Here is a 20,986-nt window from a genome sequence, read left to right as displayed (position 1 = left end):
TGATGACACATGTGGCAACTTGAGCAATGTTGCCGGGCAATGTTCCTCGTTACTGTGGTTCTGGCATGTTCCCATTGATATTGGGCAACAATTTCTTTTCCGGAGAAGTTTAATCATCAGTAGGTAAATTGTCATGATCATCCAATCATAATAAATGGAACTGGTTATGTGGTTGCCCAGCAACATTGCTCAAAAAGTTTCCCCATGCATCATTAGCGTTAGATGGTTCAGGAGAGAGTAAACCAATCTTGGTTTCACAGATTTATTTTTGCCATGTGACAGAAATCTTTTTCAACCTCAACGTTTCAGCCTAATTGCCTTCCTAAGAACACTTTTCCCTTCACTGAATGTATTCATGTACATAACAGAGTGTGTGTGTGTGTGCGGCGTCTCACCTTTGGCCTCACACAGCAGAGCGGCGATGCTGTTCTGGTAGGTGTGTGTCTGGCGCAGCTCCACCAGGGGGAGGAAGAAGCTCTCCAGCGTGTTGTTGAGCGACTGCAGCAGCGCAAAGCGAAGACGCAGACTCTCCACAGGAACACCTGCAAACAAACAAACAAACAAACAAACATACAAACAGTGAGGATACTACAAGGACAACAGTCTTTCATTATTCATTCATTCATTCATTCATACATACATCTGTATATATATATATATATATATATATATATATATATATATATATATATATTTATATATGCATGTATGTACATTATATTTATATGTCTGTCTGAATTAAGAATCATAACATTGATCATGCACACTAGCACCAGTAGATTAGTAGATTAGTAGATTGCTGTGGAGTTTATCAGCTGCTTCCTTATCCTGTTTCAGTAGGACATCCTGTATATGGTGAAGAAATCAACAGAGTGCTCATGCCCTCCAGTAAGATGACGGGATCAGTGTCCAGTGTCAGTGTCTGAGTTGTGTGTGTGTGTGTGTGTGTGTGTGTGTGTACGCACGCGCACGCGTGCGTGTGGAGTCTTACTGAGGAGACAGGCCACGCGAGGGTCTGCGGCATCAGTGGGGTCCAAGTAGACTTCGTGGGGATGCAGTCGGGCAGGAGTGATGGCCAGGTGGCGGCACAGGCGGTTGATGTATTGCACCAGTGCCACGTCCATCTCCAGTGTCCACTTGCGGCTGGCCTTCTGAGCGTGCCGTGCATCAATGCACGTACACCTGCGCACACAATATGGAAGGAGCATAGGGTCAGTGTCTTACAAGTCAACTGAATGAAAGAGCAGGCAGAGTGTGTATCAAATGACAAGGCAAGCTAAGATCATCATATCATCACATCAGCAAGTCAACAGATCAACTCATCAACAAGTTAACAAACTGAGTTGAAAAAAAAAAAGTTGTTCAACTGTGAGTTGTTGCCGGGTTCTTTGTACTATGCAGTCCATCCGACAGAGACTGCTGTGGCATGTCTCATAGGGGCTTAGAGTAAGGGTGAGAGTGATTTAGACCCACAACACACCCACACATATCTGCACATGGTTTTAGCAACATCATTAGTGCTAAAATGATTCCTATGCATCAACTCCAACTTGACTCAAATAAGCACAGCATGACACGGCACTGTCTACTCTATAGGCCGGCTCTATTCCTGATGAGTCTGTATACACTTATGTTGACTCTATTAGTCTATTAGTTATGAGTGACTTTATGACTGAACAGGGTGTACCGTTTCCCAGGACTGGACAACACACACACACACACACACACACACACACACACACACACACACACACACACACACACACACACACACAGTATCATGTGTCCTGAATGATGCGAAAGCGGAATGTGGGTCATGTGGAGGGGCTGAGGCTGACCTTTCAAAGTGGAGGTCGTAGCCGCAGGCGAGGATGGCCCGCCACACACTACGGATGTCCTGCTTGGCCCTGTCCACTGTGAACTTCTGGAAGCCCTCAAGTGTCAGATACTTCTCCTCAGGGACTGCTGGGGGCATAATCACGCAGTAAGGGCACAGAAAACATAGCACACAGACAAACATGTTTTTTCACACACATGTTCTTCATGTTCTCAGATATCTAGGTACTGCCAGGAAGCAGACATAAACATATGCAGTTGCGCAACATGGCCTTTAGTGAACACACAAACATATTTACAGTCTCATTGAGAAGGGAAGGTCCGATGCACTGTGGGCTTGTAACAACGCATTACAGTATGTACTAACTTGACAAAATGTAACAAATGATCACTTCATTATGTAACAATCTGCTGCATTTTGTAATAAACTGCTTGAATGCAATATGTAATAAAATTTCCCGCATTTTGTAATACGTTGTTACATATTGCGGTTGTTATTACAAAATGCAGGCGTTGCAAAAAAAACAATTGATGAAAATGTAACAGTATGGTGCATTATAAAATAACAAACCGAAATTGACATCTTCATTGATAAAAAAACAACATCATAACAATGTGCATTTTACTCAAAATTAATATTTAAGAGGACAGTATGTCAAACTATTGCTCAGCTTACAGTACATCGTAACAATCAACTTTTTAACTTTGGTTGTGTTCATTTAAACGCAAAAGGGGTTCTTTTGAATGAATAAAGACTTTTGCAATAAACACAGTCAGATCAGTCGTGAGATCAAGTTCGCGCACAAAGGTAAGTGTTTCTGAAAGGCCTAGTTAACCAAATGATAGAACTGACAACTTCATCTCTGTCTTCGCTCAATCAACAGTGAAGAAAAGACATGCAGCAGTTCCATTTTTTTGATTGGATGATCATGACCATTTGCCTACTGAAGTTCTCCAGAAAATACATTGTTGCCAAATATAAATAGAAACATGGCAAAACCACAGTAATGAGGAACTCTGCCCATTGCTCAAAAAGGTTCCTTACGCATCAGTTTTAGCCTCCTGTGCGTTCCATGAGAATCAAACCCATGTTCTTGGTGTTGAGAGAAAGTGGAATAGAACATTATGTCCAATATTTTAATATGTTGGTTTAATGTTCTGCATTATGTCCAATATTCCAATATGTGGTTTAATGTTCTGCATTATGTCCAATATTCCAATATGTGGTTTAATGTTCTGCATTTCTCATTAGTGGGTCCCTTTGATACTAAAAGTATGATTCTATGTAATGACTGTATGATATCTGCACTGTCCCTGTGTATATCTGTGTGTGACTGTATTTAGAGATAAGCGGGAATATTATGACTTTGCAGTGTTTCACTGTTCTGCATGGCTGCGTCAGTAGCTATCTGCTCCGGATTGCCAGGTTGCCACTAATCAGGGTCTGATTCAGTGTAGTCCATGTGAGATGGGATGACCAACGCCATCTCCCGTCAGCCTGGAAGGATACTTAAACCCTAACTATTTAATCTAGTTAGAGCAGCTGATGGATCTTTAGGTGAAGTCATGCTGTCTCTCCCTTGATGCGCATCATTGTAAATAAACTCTGTTCCTGATTTTTCATACTATTGGTCTGACTGGGTCTCTATTAAATCTATGGTATCAAAATTACCATCAGTGTTGATGGCACCTTGGTCTACTAGTTGCTCTGCCAGTTGAAACACAGGATCCCTATATACTGTAAATGCCTACATCAGTCTATTGTCTATAAGAGGCAAGTTCAAGGTGAGGTTTATTTATGTGGCACATTATCGTACGCAAAGGTCATTCAGTGTGGGCAGCAGGGTTGGGGATCTACCTTCGAGCTTCTTGGCGGGGGACTTCTCCAGGTCCTTCTCGTCGGGCCGCGCCTTCTCTGGGGACTTGGGCTTCAGAACCGGCTTCTTCTCACTCAAGGCCGTCCTGGTGGGGGAGACAGATATAACCTCAACACGTGGGAGGATCCTTTTCTGTCATTTTTACTATTTTTCTAAGCAGGCCACAGGATGGAGCTTTATAATTAAAGTAAATGAGTGCTAATCGCACATGGGCACACACACTCATTACACACTAAATATGCAGGGCTACGTGACATGAGGCACACTTCATCATAATGGAGTTAGACCAACAATGCCCCCGCCATGCAACCTGTAATAATTATGGAGTCTACTTCTATGGTGGCTGACTGTTAAAGCAATTCATGAATTTGGGGGGGGGGGTGAAACCATGTTTAAAGGCGAGTTTGCAATTCTGATTGAATTAATTTTTTGGACAAATGAAATGCATCATCTAAACTCAAATGAGAGACGAACTCAGACCAAGCCATAATTATACAATTTTAACCAAGAAACATTTTAGATCCAGCGTCCAAAAGCACAGACGATAGGGGTGCAAATCTGATCGACTGTTGACCTCAAATGTCAACAACCTTTTTACCAGAATTGCAGACTGCACCTTTAAACCATTTAGCGGAGGGATATGAACGCTTCCTCTGAGTAGCAGAGAAGGAGAGGGAGCGAAGGAGGAAAAGAAGACTGTTAAGGAGGAGGAGGAGGAGGATGAGGAGGAGGAGGATGGGAACGGATGCATACATGACCGGGTCTAAAACTGCAGAGGGGTCGGACCTGACGCTGTTGAGCACGGACTTCTCCTTGCTGGGCGGTTTAGTGATGGCCCTCTTAGTGCTCACCACCTTGCCCTGGTGCTGCTCTTTGCCTGCCTTGCTGAACTTGGTCTTGTTGGGCTTTGCTGTGCCGTACTTGCGCAGAATCTAAAGGAAAAAACGCACACACAATCGCATATCAACACAAAACTGTCAATTGACATGTTTTTCATTTAGATTTGGATAACCATTTGAGATCTTACAGACCTCAGTGCTTATTTATGAGCACATCAACAAAGCAAATAAATGTGGTTACAACACAAAGAACACACGTCCAAAATACCCACAAATCAATTTTAGAAAGGTTGTAGAATACCAAGGCACTTATCTTCTTTGTAGTTAAAATGCCTTTATTTTAATGGGCACAACATAATTAAAACATTTCGACGTGTTTCGGCATGAAGCCTTCGTCAGGAATCAGGAATCAATGAAAACATCAAACTGTCTCTGGAGTTTGACAAACAAAGCATTTGCTTTCTGGATTTAGAAATATACAAAGATAAGGAAGGTTTCTTACATTCCACCATCTATAGAAAACCTACCTCTCGCAACACTATTTTGCATGCAAAAAGCTTCCATCCTAGACATTTAAAGGATAACATATCCTACGGTCAATTCCAGAGACTGAAAAGAATTTGTGATGAAACTGATTCTTTTGAGGTAAAGGCAAATTAAATGGAAAATAGATTTATCCAAAGAGGTTACAAAAAGAAAACCATCCAGAGTGCTAAGCACAGAGCTGAGAACCTAGACCGACAATCCCTGTTAAGAAGTGGGAAGTCCAGACAAAGTTCTGGGAGAGTTTTCTTTTCCACAAAGTTTAGCACTGAAGCAAATCACATTAAAAACATAATCAGAAAAAAATGGAATTTATTACAGTGTGACGCTTCTCTGAGAAATGTTTTTCAAGAGCCTCCTGTTCTCAGTTTTAAAAGGGCTCCTACCTTAAATGACAAACTTGTCCACAGCTATCTACCACCACCCTCTAAAAACACTTGGCTGTCATAGAAACCACAAGGTAGCTTCAAATGTGGTCATTGTAATCACTGCCCTACTGTAGTTCAAGGTAAAACATTTGAAGATATACATAGTCAAAGAACACATGAGATGCAGCATTTTATTAATTGTAAAACAACATTTATGATTTATAAACTGGAATGTCCCCTCTGTAATGTTTTTTACATTGGCAGAACCAAACGAAGGTTACAAGATAGAGTCTCAGAGCACAAATATGCGATAAAAACAAAAAATGAGAACTATCCAATGGCTCGTCATTTCAAAGACAAGCACAAGTGACCCTGTTATTTTAAGAGCTATAAGTATAGATCTTATCCCACAAACAATGAGAGGGGGTGATAGATTGAAACAATTAAACCAGCGAGAGAGCTACTGGATTTTTAAATTAAAAGCTACTTTATATCCAGGTTTAAATGATGAGTTGGAATATTGCCATTTCCTGTAAACACAAATGTTCTATTGTTGTATATGTGTATTGCATGCATGTTTTTTGTTCTCTAAATACTCTTCTATGTCTGTAGAGACTGTGGAATGACGCCCCCTGCTGACCACCATCAATACCTGTTTGTTTTTCTGTGGGTTTACCTTTGTAAATGAGGGGTTTGCCATTAGCTAATTGGTCCCACCCACACACCTGAGAACACTCATGGAATTGATGTCTTTTATTTCAGTGTGCCACACAAGAGACTGCTCACTTCCTGACGAAGGCTTCATGCCGAAACGCGTCAAAGTGTTTTAATTATGTTGTGCCCATTTAAATAAAGGCATTTTAACTACAAAGAAGATGAGTGCCTTGGTATTCTACAACCTTTCAAGCCTGTCACCAAAGAGCACCATCTTTACAAAGTTTTTACAAAGTTCCTGGTAGCACTCCAACTGGACTTGATTTTACCCACAAATCAATGTTTATATAGCCAATATTAACACCTGGAGCGTAGGGGACTATTTTGTGGAATATGTTGGCAGACACCTTGACTACCTGTGTGAGCTGGTCCTCGAGGACTTTCTTTGGCGGCCGCACGTGGGTGAAGAAGACGTGCAGCAGGTTGCCTGGCGTCTGGGAGTTGATCTGCTCCTTGCTCAGGTAGATGTCGCTCACTTTGATGGGCTTGGTGGGGGTCAGGCTGAGCATCTGCTCCGAGAGCACGCAGCTCTTGAAGATGTCCGTGAGGACGTCCCGGGCACCGGGAACCAGCTTGTCACCTGGACAACACAGGAGCAACTTCAGCCTGCGGGTCACACTCAACAGCGCGGTAATGCAAATGAAACTGTGAGGTGTGACATCTGAAATGCAACCACTTTTATTATTATGCACTCTCCCGTGATGCTGTCAAGAACAACAACAACAAAAAAACAAAAAACTACTTTTTGATGTGTGCACCGAACCAACATGTTCAGTTTCCAAACAGATTTATTTCTGGTTGAAATGCTCAGAACAATATCTGGAGCGTGAACCAGAATGGAGTTCTCTATTTGAGGAAAAGGTTTATAGGATATCTCTATTTGTACTATAAAATACTATTCCATGAAGGTTCAATGAAATAAGGCAGTAAGTAACTATGGCCTTGATGGATGCACAGTGTAATTAACCAACCTCGGATGGTCTTATCCAGAAAGTAATCCTCAAGTGCGGAGCTTCCCTGGGTGTCAAACAAGCTCTGGTTGACGCTGGAGGCGGTCAGAATCTCCTCATTGGTCATCTCCATTAGCTCCTCCTCCCCCTCCAAGCTGGACAGGCCAATCAGGTCACTGCTGTTGAAGAGGCTGGCACGGATCTTCTCCACCTTGGCACGAGCTCGAACCTAGAGGTCAAGAGGCCAATGATGTCAATGAGACCTTCTTACATGCAGAATAAATGATTAAATAAGGACAACTTAGGTTCTAAAACAGTGTAACCTTTCCTATGGGCTAATACAAATGCAGGTCTAGTAAATGATTAGTGAGCGCTTAGCATGCAACTAATAAACATCTCCAACAGCCAAGGCAGAAATGCATGAACATTTTGTGCAAATCTAACCACTCCCATAAACGTAAATTCTCACCACGAATGCTCACCTCTATGACTGCATATCCTTTAATGGGGCGGCTCAGGCTGGCGTTGTTGTCCAGTGAGGTGACCGTGTACATGGAGCCGGCGTCGGAGCCCGAGGCCGTGTCGGCACTGTCTGGCGGCTCGCCCAGACTCCCGAGGCTGCCCAGGCTTCCCGTGCTGCACAGGGAGATGTCCAGGCTCTCCTGGCTGGACACGGTGTGCGGCTCTTGACCAGGCCCCAGGGGTGGAGGCGGGGGTGGAGGTGGCGGAGGGGTCGGGGGAGGTACGGCGTTGGGTGTCGCTGCCGTGGGGAGCTCCTGATCGACGGAGAGCTCGCTGGCGGTGCGTGACACGCCACTCCCACCGCCGCCGCCCTGCGAGGAGCTGCAGACGGACGTCTGGCTGGTGGACGCCGAGGCGGTGACGCTCATGGCCGGCGTGACGCTGCTGGAGCTGTCTGGACTCTCAGCCCGACCGCTACCGACGCCACCGCCGACACCAACGCCACAACCGCCACCCTGAGGCCCGGGGCGGTCGCCGGGCTTTCCGTCCAGCATGGAGCCCGAGGAGGTCGAGCCCTTGGGCTTCTTGGGCTCCTCTTCCTGCAGCGGGATGAAGATCTCGTCCTTAAACAGTCCGCCGTGGCCGTTGCAGGCGCGCCGGATGGCGGCGCGCACCGCCGCCTCCTCCAGGTGCGTGGGCACCCCGGAGATGACCAGCAGTCGGCCGTGGGCGGTGGGGCCCACCAGCGCCTGGCAGGCGTCGGCCACCGCGTCGCCCGTCACGCTCAGGCCCTGCGGGTCCTTGCTGGCCAGGTGGCGCATGATGATCAGGAGCGTGAGGCCGCGGTGGAACCACAGCATGTCCTCGGGCTTGCCGCCGGCCATGTTGAGGAGCGCGCTGTCGCTCTCCGAGAGGCGCGCACCGCCGCCGCCGCTGCCCCCTCCGCGTTTCCCAGAGGCCACTGCGGCCGCCACCGCCGAGCCGCGCTCCCTCTTCAGCTTGACCTTCTTGCGCTTGGACAGCAGGCTGGGGCTGTGCGGCGTCTGGCCCGGCGACGACGAGGACGACGACGAGGAGTCGCTCAAGTTGGGCGCGCTGGCCGACGTCAAGGTGCCGCCCGGCCCGACCATGCTCACTCCGCCGCCCGTCCCCGAGCCGCCGCCGACGCTCAGCGGCAGCGTCACCTCGGCCACGGCCAGGCACACCTCCATGAGCGCGTGGAAGTACGTGGAGAAGCGGCTCTGCTCCGAGGCCAGGGCCACCGCCGCCGCCTGTCCGCCCGTCAACCCCCCGCTGCTCCCACCGCTCCCGGCGGCCTGCAGCCAGCTCTGCGTCTCGCGGTCGTACAGCTTGCGCATCTCCGTCTGCAGGGCCATGAGCACGGCCAGGCACGGGTTGAGCATCAGGGCGATGGAGCTGGACAGGCCCACGGGGCTACGCCGCTGCTCCAGCTGGTGGATCTTGCGGAAGAGCTCGGCCAGCAGGTGGAAGACCAGCTCCTTGATGCTGGGCGCCAGGTCGGTGGTCCACAGCAGACCGCCTGAAGAGGGAGCAGGTAGGTAAGGGTTAGGGGCAGACAGCATAGCTCACAGATAAGGATGGGTTGTCTTTACGTGACAACATTTCACCTGAGCAGCCAAAGTGGCAACCAAACAAGTTGCAGCTCTTTGTAAACTAAATACACAGTTAGGAACAAAATTATTCATTCCCCTGATTTAATGTTCATTTAATGTTTATATATTTAATTGATTTAAATGTTTGTATATAGTGTCATATATACTGTATATATGACAATTTTGACCACCACAACTCACCAAGGTTACAAAGATTAAGGCTAAACTGTTTGCTGTTTGACAAAGTGTTTACTGAAATCAGATGTATGTATCTAGAACACTACACAAAATTAAAGAAGGATGCTTCTTGACTGATCCCAGAATATCATTGACAAGAATTCCTAGCACACTGTTGAGAGTTAGCGCCTCTCCTCCACTGAGCTGGGACTCATAGCACACTGTTGAGAGTTAGCACCTCTCCTCCACTGAGGTGGGACTCACCAAGCAACTCCACCACCTGCAGCAGCACAGAGGAAGGCACGGTGTCCAGCTCATCCTCCGAGTGCTCGCTGCTCTCGCCAAGCGTCCAGGTCAGCAGCTGCTCGGCAAACGCCATGGCCAAAGGAAACTCCAGAGGCAACGAGTGCAGCACCAGCACCGTACCAGGAGGGGGCGACACACCTGACACAGACAAATCAATTCAAATTACATTGAAAAACAATTGTTTTGAAAGTCATGAAAAGATTTCCAAAAATGGACCTTCCCATATTCAAAGTGTATAAGAGAGAGAGAGAGAGAGAGAGAGAAAGAAAAAGAGAGAGTGAGTGAGTGAGTGAGTGGCCCAATCCCAAAGTGAGGCCTGAGGACTAAGGGCTAAAGACTCACAGACTTAATTGATCTCAGGTGCTAAGTGAGTAAGTGTGTGAGGCCACATGCTCAGACAGGTATAAATGGGATTGGGACAGCACATGCTACCATGGCGACGTTTAATAACAAAGATGTTGCTTACACTTGCCGGTTCCATTCTGTGGTCATGTGTCGTGCTGTTGTTTACCTTTGTAATTTCCGGATTTCCCTATGCGTCTCCGCGGTAAACGTCACAACGCTTTGAACTGTGGGTAATTCTGCGCTGGCGCAGACTCACGGAAAGGTAAGTGTGTCCTCAAACCCTCACGCCCATTGAAATGAGACATTGGGACAGACCTTAAGTATTTCAGGAGAACGCGCTGCAAAGTCCCTCTGTTAGTCCAGACTTTGGTATTGGGCCAATAAGTAAGTGAGTGAGTGAGTGTGACTGTGTGTGTCTGTGTTATGCACTCACCCAGTTTGATGTGGATCTTGTCTGTGGGGATTAGGACAGAGGGGTACTGGTTGGTGGTGGGTGGGGGCGTCAGGCCGGTGTTGGAGGGTGAGGCGTCCAAGGGGTAGCACACGGCCTCCATCAGACTCAGCTGGCCGTTGCGCCGGACCTTGTGGCCCAGTCCGTACACCAGCACCCGTGCCCATGGGGCCTTGTACAGGGAGGAGCTGAGAGCAACACACAGGTCAACAGAGAATGAATATGAGAGCAACACACAGGTCAACAGAGAATGAATATGAGAGCGCTCATCAGGTCCACCCTGCTACCATGAATTTCCCAGGACTTGACTTGACATTTCAATCACTGCACGTGTATATGCTGATTAACATCAATATTTAATACATGTTATAAATTATATAAACTTTTACAGAGTGAACCAATTTGGCTTTGTTCTTTGAAGACTAGTGTGCTACCTGTCTACACCCTGTGCCTGTGAGGTGACTGCGCGTGTGTGTGAATCTAAACTCACTCTTTGCGGCAGCCTAGTTGACTCTCCTTGCAGGAGACCACCACAAACGCAGCCCCAGGGAAGTTGACGTCCATGCTGACCTTGGACTCGGTCACAGGAAACTCCTCCGAGGTGAACTGCTCTGGAGCGTGCTGCATATGTAACAGAGCAGGACGCCGCCAGTGAGAGGAGGAGCCAACAGCAATAACACTTACACTGGAACATCATGCTGCAAGCAGGTGCAGTTAAGTCAAGCTAGCATGTGTTGAAAGTCAATATGGCTAATACGCCCATTAAGAAGCCGAACCTTGATAAAGGCTGTTTGCCGAAACATGGGCCTTGAATAAGTGACTTCAAAAGAGATCAGAGTGTGTGACTACCCTGTCCTTATTCATAATATACAGTTCATAAGAAAACAGAGAGGCCCAGGATTCATCATGTTAAAAAATGCACAAAACAGTATAATCAAATAAACTCAATAGGATTCCCACAGGCAACATTTCACACTTATACCGAAGTGTGAATGAGTGGTGTCTGCTCTGACCTGCAGGAAGCAGCAGATCTGCTTGGTGAGGTCCAGCAGGCTGTCGTCGCCCTGGTGGAGGGCGCGGGTGATGGCCACGGTCAGCCACTCGCGGATGGCCTGGGCGTTGCCCTGGTAGAAGAGCTCCGTGGGAGAGCAGCTCTGGCCCTGCAGATTGTGCAGCACCGACTGGGCCAGCAGGATGGAGCTGGAGCTGATGGTGCCGTCTGCACGCGGGTGGAGGAGCCAGACGGTGATGGAGATACAAACAATATCATTATGTCAATATGTGTAAGGATGTGTGTGTGTGTGTGTGTGTATTCTACAAGTGCATGAAAGGGTTAGACGTTCGATCAGATGTTAGGGTTAACTCAATACTCCTTCATACCAGTTAGTGATCTAAGCCAAATCAAAGCAACAGCTTAGTGTTGAGCTAAGAGTCTGTCGCACTTTTTGGCAACAATGTGGATTTGAAACAGTTTTGTGTACCAACCCGGCAGGGGTGGAGCCAGCAGCTGATTGGACAGAAGCTGCAGGTGCTCGAGGGTGATGTCGCGCACGGCGGGGATGTGGAAGAGGCGGGTGAAGGTGTGGGGGCTCTTGGGGGCGAAGATGTTGAGCAGCGCCATGCGGCAGTAGAGACGCGCCAGACCACTCTCACACCTCAGCAGCTCTCTGGAACACACACACACACACACATGCGCACGCACGCACACACACACACACACACACACACACACACCCAGACAGACCTCACATATCACACTGGCCATAACGTAACAGAAATACGACAAATACATATCACACTTCACCTAACTTCACCTTTAAGTAGCATCATGCAGGAAGCGATAATATACTAACACAAATAAAGCTGCTTAAAATGTCAGATTAACACAGAAAAGTATCTTTCCCATATGAAATGTCACACTAGTGCACAACTGGATTGGTTGTGTTTGGTGATGGGATCGTAAGGGAACATGTAATATGTGATGTAACGTAACATAATGAAATTGAAATGTAACCTAGAAAGCGGTCATCAGAAAAATGTGACTTGTAACCAGTATGTGTGTGGGTGTGTTTGAGCTGCACTGTGTCCAGGCTGTGGGTTACCTGTGGATCTGGATGTTGCTGCTGTCCAGAGACACCAGGCCATTGGCTGCAGTTCTCCGAGAGCCTGCTGGGGGGCGCTCCAACATCTCAATGGGGTACCAGTACCTCACCAGCACCCCCTCGCTACGCAGGTACGTCTCCACCTGGACCAGCTCATTCACCTGAAGATACGCACACGGACAGGATAAACACTTATAAACGGGACTCTTGATAATGTGTTCCCCTCACTCTGGCCTTAACACTAGATAAATAACGCTAGATAAATAACACTAGGTAAATACTCAGTAGCGTGCTGTTGCCTGGAAATAATTGGTATTTGGTGCTTAAATCTGGGAGCTACCAGTAAACATAACACTCCACCACCTGCCCCATGAAGTTTCCTGAAATGACCAGATCTTACCGAATCCACATCTAGGACAACCCGTGCAGGCCAAACGTTTTGAGCATGCCCCTGATGGCAAACTTGGGCAGGGCAGTGCTCCCTGTTGAACTGCTAGTGTTGTTGGTGTCTGGACACCGGATCACCACCATCAGACCTGAGACAGACAGACAGACAACATTAATGACTGCCACCAATTAGAACGATGACTCTATAAAGGTGTGTGGGATCGTTCTGTAACTGCGCATAAGGAAAATGCACCAGTGTGTCTGTATATAGAACAAGAATTGCATTATATTGGTAATGGTGTTATGTTGAATTGAGTTATTGAGAAAATCACAATAAAATTCCATTTGAACTTGAACTGCACCCAAATGTGTGTTAAAGTTCATGTTTATATGTTCCAGTATGTGTGCCAGAGTTCATGTTTATATATAGCTGTGTATTGACGTATGGGACTTTTGAACAGCACATGTGTGTGGTGGGTTTGTGTGCAGGGCACCTTTGCGGACTTTGTCGATGGTGAACTTGTTGGCCTCTTCCTTGATGTCCTCAATGGTGGGCAGGTAGAGAGGGATGCCCCCGTTTTCCTCGTACAGGAATTCCACTGTTTGCCTGGCGATGTCCACCATGCCTAGCAAGCAAACACACATGGTCAAACTCACATGGTCAAACAAACAAAGGAGCACCTGGTCAAGCAAGCAAGTTCACACGGACCCTTTCTGCCTAGTAACAACAGAAAAAAGTTTGTGCTGAGTCTAAAAATAGAGTCCAAGAGTATTCAACAGAGAATTTCCAGACAAATACTGATTGAAAACTTTGCCTTATGAGGGTCATCCATAAGCCCTAGCACATCTAGTCTCTCTGTCAATCACTGCAATTCCAGTGAAGCTGGAGCTGAAGCTAAACTGTTAGCATCTTAGTCCTTGGAAAAAGTTTTGTTATTACAAAAGCTACATTTTGTCCACTGACTTAGGGTTCCTGCAAAGTTAAAAAAGGGTATATGTTACACTTTGTGTTGAATTCACATGGGGGAAAAACCCTCTTGGGTGACAATGACAGATCCTGGGATAACAAGAAGGTGCTTTTATTTGTAAAAGTATGGTTGATGGGTCAAATGTGGCGGACTAACCGAGCTGGAGGGCGCCTTTAATCTGATCCAGGCCGGACTTCCTCTCCGCCTCGTTCCTGAAGCCGGGGCGATAGTGGGGAACACCTTCGTCTCCCAGGCCTTCACCAGCAGTGCATAATGATCCTCCTGAGACACAGTCACAGTGAAAGAGAGAGGGAGAGATAGACAGAGAGAGAGACAGAGAGAGAGAGAGAACAAAACAGGGCGGGTGAGAACACTTCGTAAGCCACACAGCAGGCTTAGTGGAGATGATATCTCTTCCTACATAAGTGACCATTGTATGGGACGAGTGACTTCCTCACCCTGGGCATGTCCTCGTCGTCCTCATCATCGCTCTCGTCGTCGGCCAGGGGCGGGGGGTGCGGGTCAGGCCCTGAGGTCACCAGGTTCTCGTAGCTCAGCTCCACTTTGTAGTGACAGGACGCATCACTGTTGTACTCTGTGGAGAAAAAAATGCAGACACAGAGGATTCTTACACACACTCATGCCTGGTCCTGAAACACAATGTTATCCTAAAGTTTGCATTTTTACAGCAAACAGCCATACTAGTCCCATACCAGTAGCCAAGTGACTGGAAACTGACAATACCAACATCACATTAATACTGACTTTGCACACCATCTTTCATTGACCACAAATAATAATACACAGTTGAACTGCATGTAGACATGAGAATGATTCATACAGATAGATCAGCAACTATAAGGCCTATTTGATATCAGTTACTCTTGGTAAAGTTGGGTAAGCAAAAGGCTCAATTATTCAGATGGACGGCATGCTATAAGGCCTATTTGATATCAGTTACTCTTGGTAAAGTTGGGTAACCAAAAGGCTCAATTATTCAGATGTGGCGCGTGCTCACGTTGCTGGGTGGACGCCACAGCGGCGATGCGGCATGGCGGGCCATGGGAGCCGGGGTCTGATGCCACGCTGGTGCCAGCGTCGTTGTCACTGTCAGAGGCCATGGCGAAGGGCAAGGCCTCGAAGTTGGCACTGATCTCCTCGGAGAGGTCCACACACAGGTCGGCAGCATTCCGGTGAGCCTGGCCCTCGGCGTACGCAAACGGCCGGCACCCAAAGTTGGCACGGATCTTTGTGTTCTATAGAGACAGAAGGGACTTACTATAAAAACAGAAATATAGAGAGGTTAAACCAGAACTACAAAACATCACAGACATTAGATGCTACTACATAAAAGCAGTCGCCACTTAATACAGAGGTAAGAGTGTCCACTGCCCTAAACCACACCTTCTTCTGGATATGCACCATACAAAACATCTCTGGTCATATGTGAGATTGCTGTTTATAGACGAGATGGGTAAAAATGAAGACATACATTATTGATTGAAGCAAAATTAGGGGCTACAAGCAAGTATTTACTATGAATAAAATCAAAACATGAGATTATAGTTCCTAAGAGTGTCCGTTGTAAAAAGAGGGTCATGCACACCTTCTTCTGGATATGCACCAGTGGCCACATGCCCCCGGCCACCTCCTCCAGGTAGGGGCTGAGTCTCTGGTCGCATGGTAGAAGGAGAAACACACGCCATGTGAAGAAATTGACCTTTGGGGGCCTGGCCTGGGGTGGAGGGGCTACCCCCCAAAAGCCCCCCACCCATATGCACCAGTGGCCAACGCCCCTGGAAAAGGAAGGTTTTAGAAAACATTTTAGAAACAAATTAAGACGCAAAGGGGGTTCAGAGTGCTTCCAGGAGACTTTAAATCAATTAACAGCTCTTTTGTTGCAGGTGTAAATCCAGTGTCAAAAACGAAAAACAAAGGCACTCTGTATTGGAAAAATGTCAAGAAGGCCTCTAATAAAGCATGGCAAAAACTGTTTTAAAAACACACGGGCCTATGCACTGTGGACATCTTGGCCTTCTTCACGGTGCCCTGAAGCAGTTTTTGCCATGCTTTATTAAAGACTTCTTTGATATTTTTCCAATACAGAATACATTTTAGAAACATTTTTATGTAACATTCCCTGAGAGAACGGTTGACACGTTTGCCAAACTCTTGTCTTTAGCTATGAATGCGAGCTGGATAAGTGGGAAGCCTCCCCGGCTTAGCATGCTTTGGTATGGGAAAGGCTGCTGGTTGGCAGGGGGGTGAGAAGGATGCTTTTGAATCTCACCTGGCAGCAGGGCTACATCTAGCCTCACGCTCTTCCACTGCAGCAAACTGGAGCCATTATAGTGCACTGCTCTTCCATTACTGAGAGAGAGAGAGAGAGAGAGAGAGAGAGAGAGAGAGAGAGAGGGGGGAGAGAGAGAAAGAAAAAGATGAAGAACAGGAAAAAAAGATGAAGAACAGGATCGTACTGATTTAACAGGTGAAAGAGCGTCTGGAGAAGAAGAGGTCAACAGGTCTTGTGAACTAGAGGAAGTGGCTGGCGAGAGGAGCAGCGTACTTATGGAAGAGGCAGGTGCCCACGGGATTAGTCCACGCCCCGTCCCTCTTCTCGGCCTCGGTGGCGAAGCCGAAGGACACAATGGGGCCACTGTCATCCTCGGAATCTCCATAGGAAACAATCTCGACCTCCCAGTAGAAGGAAGGTGCCTACACAGACACATAGAATGTGTTGGAGTGCAAAGAATGCAGGCGTCAGTATGCGCAGGTTCTGTTAACTGAATTTGAAATATGATTTTACACACTGACTGCTGTCCTAAATGGAAATGTCTTACATGAAAGTGTTAAAATAGAATGATTTCTTATTCCATGAACTCATTTGTGACACATACTGTAATGAGTCTATCCACCGTAAGAGTAGATAGCATTGCATCAAAACAGTACACTGTGTAGTCTGACGGCCGTGCCAATGAGCCTGTCTGCCCTCTTACCTGGACAGGAACAGGTGAGGTGGCGTAGATAAAGGTGCCCCTGGGGAGGCCACCTCCAGCGCTGGGGTCGGCCAGGAAGGTCACAGAGGTCAAGTGGGAGGAGAACATGCAGGCACGGACCGGTGGGAAGACCCGCGATGGACACCAGGTGATCTCCTTTGGCTGGAGAAGAGGGAGAAAATGACCAAATCAGCATGATGAAAGTTCCTCTGGCATGGCCACTTACTGACCAACTACCCAAACTGTTCATCTTTCCCATCTGCATGTAAACTGTACTATGGTTACGAAAGTGGGTCAAAGATAGATGCCAAAGATCGATAGATCAACGGTCAGTCTTGCCACCAACATTTGAGGACTCATTTGAAGTGTTCGAACCATGTTAGAAGTGTTAGATCAGAGAGTGTGAGCGAGACTTGTTCTCACCTGTCGTCTGTCGGTCTGTAGAGGGGGAGGTGGGGGGCGAGCGCAGTCTCTGTACAGCATGCGCAGACGCTCACACTGGGACTCCACCATGCCCAGCCGCTCACCTGCACACACACACACACACACACACACACAATGTACCACACATGATAATCTGAAAGTAAAGTGTTTAGTGCATTGATGGCGTGCCTGCGGTGTGTGTGTTGTGTGTGTGTGTGTGTGGATTTACTCACCAGGGCTGCACTCCTGGGCCACCAGGTTGAGCACCTCCACGGCGGCAGGACACTGCTGGATAAACTCCTCACAGAAGGAGCTGTCCTCCAGGAGCTGGGCCATCACCAGACACGCCCTGGCAAAACACACACACACACACACACACACACACACACACACACACACACACACACACACACATGTTAACAATCATACACACACAAAGTATAATGTATAACCAAAATAAAACAGTGTGTGATGCTAATAAGCTGTGGAAGTCAGCTCAAGACGAGTAAAGTAATAAACACGATACAAAAAAGATACAAATAACCACACAAATGTACACATAACTATTCAGTAATCCACCCATGTTAATATCACTGCCCACTAGCCCGAAACCAAAGGCCCCCTTTGTATTCCCATCTCTCCCCAGGGGGGCTCTGACCTGGTGCGGATCTCAGCCAGCAGCCGCACGGCGGCCATGACGGGGCTGGACCCATCCCCAGAGGCGGGCAGAGACGTGTGGATGGACAGACTGCCCTCTTGTGGCAGCAGCATGGACTGCACCGCCTGCACCACCTTCTCCGTGATGGACAGCTTGTACAGAGGCAGGGCCTGAGGGGAGCAGTCAGATGCGCAAAATCAGGCAAAAATATGATGCAGATATAATTAAATGCATAAAAAATATATTTTCTTGGTTTGATAAAATACTATTCTGGAGCCTGTGGACGCTGAGACTGAGGAGGCTGTACCTCTGAGCGTGGGGTGCAGAGGCGTGAGATGGGCACGGTCAGCACGTCCGAGGCCTTGCACGCTCGCCTGTACTCGCAGGACGGGAATTTCACTGTGGCGATGCCCTCCTGCTCGTTGATGGACATGACCACGCCCACGCTTCCCAGTACACCTTTGCCAACCACCTGCCAGAGAAGAGGGGGAGGGAGAGGATTATGGGAAATGTAGTCCTGCATGGGTCGAGTCACAAATCAGCAAATGGCGACAGAGCGAGCGAAAGAGAAGGGCTCCAGCCTTGCGCTGACCTGGACCTCGGAGCCGATCTTGATGGTCTCCTTGAAGCCTCCCAGGGCACAGAGTGCAGCCACAGCCTGCCGGCCGATGGCCTGAAGGGTGGCCAGCTTGCGTCCGACTGCTGCTGCAGTTCTCCAGGATGCTCTCGGCGTACTTGCCCAGCTGGGGGATGAACATGAGGGCGCGGGACAGTACCTGGGGACAGCAGGAGACCACCACACCATTACCAGCCTGGACCACAGACACCACTGGCCAGTACACTGCAGATGGACAAGGACTGGAAACTACTGTAAAACCCTTTTGGAATGGTTCAATGATTCAGGTGTAAGGCTGTTGATATTTGAGCTCAACTGCCAATCAAATAAATGACACCCCACCCTTTCCGCACATTTACAACACCGGATTGTAACCCAGAAGAAGAACGGTCTGCTCAGGTACCTTCTCTGCGGTGCTGGTCCAGATCTGGGCGGTGTTGGACTCGGGAGCGGTCAGGAGGCTGTGCAGCAGAGCAATGACCTCGGCTGCCATGCTGTTGGCCACGTGGCCGCTGATGAAGGGACGCACCGGATCCGACCTGAAAGAGATGGACGCAGGAGAAATGAACAAGTACACGTTTATTCATCTACTGACAAAGATAGATTTTGACAGAAAAGAGTGACAGAGAGATCTGGAGGGTGGATCTTGAGGGGAAATTTGGTCTCTGCATTTAACCCAATCGGTGAATTAGTGAAACACAAACAGCACACAGTGAACACACAGTGAGGTGAAGCACACACTAATCCCCGAGGGCTGGCTTTAACGGGGAAAGGGTTAGGTGCCTTGCTGGGCGCTTTGCCGCTGCCCACTGGTCTGAATGTGATACAAACACCAGTGCAGCAGCCCAACAACACAACACTGATACAAACACTGCAGCAGCCTACGCCACAGCGTCCCCAACAACAACAACTCATTTCAATAAGAATGCAGAAAAACCCTCATGGGACACCTATGAGCCCCAGCACAACATTCATATGCAAATAAGAAATCTCTCTCCATAGAAATCCTGCTTAGATACTCTCTCAAACAAGTGTCTGTACGCAAAAGCAACCAGTTAATTGGGCCACAATGCGTCTTCACACAAAGAGGCTGTTTTCATCTCAAATACTCCCAACGTAACGGAACCCCCTTTTCCACACACACACACACACACACACACGCACCTGGCGAGGTCAGCGTTGCGGTCTCTGCAGACGGCGGTCTGGGCGCTCTTCTTCTTGTCGCCGGTGGTGGTGGCTCCGGACGTCTCCTGGGCCAGCGCCTCCACGGGGGGCCCCACGCTGACGATCAGCCCCGACTGGGCCCACTTGTTGGCCTTCCGCAGCGCCGCCGAGGCCTCCTCGGTGACCACCTCACAGCAGCCCGTCTGACCGCACACACGGGGACAGAGGGACAGGTCAGCATAACAGGGCAGGGTTTAGACCTGATGATTTATGGAGTCTAACTTCTGGCTTAAGAAGTAGGCAATACCACTTGCAGTGTAGAAAATATCATATTAAGTTTAAAAACATGATAAACTTTAATGTCAACACTACTAAGAAGAACACATTAAAGTTATCTATAGGATTGCTGCCCAGGTCTTTTAATTGCTTGATGATTCAGGAGTCTTTCATTGGTTTTAACGTTACTCCCTTTTCATCAGAGGCTGCTCACCTTGGTCATATCTCGGTCCATCTTCACCACCTTCTCCATGTTGGCCCCAGTGCCCAGCCGGAATGGCCGGCCCTCTGAGCTACTACAGGGCGACAAGCAGGCAACAGATGAGTGAAACTGTCATATCTTGACACACAATGGATGTCATCGACAGACACAAAATGGCCGCCACCACGGGACATGCCCCATTACCTGAGAAGGGGCTGCAGAACTTCGTGAGAGGACTGGTCCTCGCGCTTGTGGATGAAGATGGACAACTTGCCGTCCACCGCCTCACTTTCCTCGCCGGCGTCCTTGTCTGACTTGAGAGTGCCCTTGGGACTGCCGCGTGACAGGCTGGTGTCCGGCTCCGACGAGCTGGGGGATAGCAGCGTCTGGCAGCCTGAGATGAGGCAGCGAACAGGGGTCAGATTACGAGATACACAACATGCATATCAGGCTAACAAATCATAATAAGAAAAACAATCAACACTGCGAAAGTGATAAGTCACATACTTCTACTTTTCATATGTTTTGATGTAATTGTTACAAGTTGCAACAAAACAACTTATGACTGTTGGTGACATTGCAGAGATTTTTACAGTGAAAAGGAAGCATGAATTACCCATCTTATTTTTTCTAAGCCTTAAATATGACAAACCGTTGCGAATTTCTACTTTTTGTGTTTTGACCCCGTTCAGAGCATTTTGCAAGCCTACAAC

At 47.8% G+C, this 20,986-nt stretch overlaps 1 protein-coding gene across 1 annotated transcript in view; it reads right to left on the bottom strand.

Annotated features, from left to right (window-relative positions):
- Positions 1-20,986, bottom strand: part of LOC125289933 (probable E3 ubiquitin-protein ligase HECTD4) — a 66,305-nt gene that overhangs the window by 9,480 nt on the left and 35,839 nt on the right. Inside the window, 35 exon segments of the mRNA XM_048237042.1 lie at positions 396-542; positions 992-1,182; positions 1,839-1,962; positions 3,695-3,798; positions 4,500-4,645; positions 6,534-6,757; positions 7,149-7,356; positions 7,610-9,129; positions 9,644-9,823; positions 10,464-10,669; positions 10,972-11,102; positions 11,495-11,700; positions 11,967-12,148; positions 12,584-12,744; positions 12,984-13,003; positions 13,006-13,119; positions 13,465-13,596; positions 14,095-14,166; positions 14,169-14,220; positions 14,397-14,533; positions 14,957-15,194; positions 15,545-15,734; positions 16,216-16,308; positions 16,505-16,653; positions 16,935-17,096; positions 17,358-17,461; positions 17,591-17,706; positions 18,016-18,185; positions 18,323-18,487; positions 18,608-18,712; positions 18,714-18,791; positions 19,035-19,170; positions 19,796-19,998; positions 20,286-20,367; positions 20,478-20,667. Coding sequence (XP_048092999.1) covers positions 396-542; positions 992-1,182; positions 1,839-1,962; positions 3,695-3,798; positions 4,500-4,645; positions 6,534-6,757; positions 7,149-7,356; positions 7,610-9,129; positions 9,644-9,823; positions 10,464-10,669; positions 10,972-11,102; positions 11,495-11,700; positions 11,967-12,148; positions 12,584-12,744; positions 12,984-13,003; positions 13,006-13,119; positions 13,465-13,596; positions 14,095-14,166; positions 14,169-14,220; positions 14,397-14,533; positions 14,957-15,194; positions 15,545-15,734; positions 16,216-16,308; positions 16,505-16,653; positions 16,935-17,096; positions 17,358-17,461; positions 17,591-17,706; positions 18,016-18,185; positions 18,323-18,487; positions 18,608-18,712; positions 18,714-18,791; positions 19,035-19,170; positions 19,796-19,998; positions 20,286-20,367; positions 20,478-20,667 — 6,438 coding nt within the window.

Source organism: Alosa alosa, chromosome 24, assembly GCF_017589495.1.
Source record: "Alosa alosa isolate M-15738 ecotype Scorff River chromosome 24, AALO_Geno_1.1, whole genome shotgun sequence".
Lineage (NCBI taxonomy): Eukaryota > Metazoa > Chordata > Actinopteri > Clupeiformes > Clupeidae > Alosa > Alosa alosa.
Note: the sequence above shows the minus strand (reverse complement) of the source record. Positions and strands in the feature narration are given on the sequence as shown.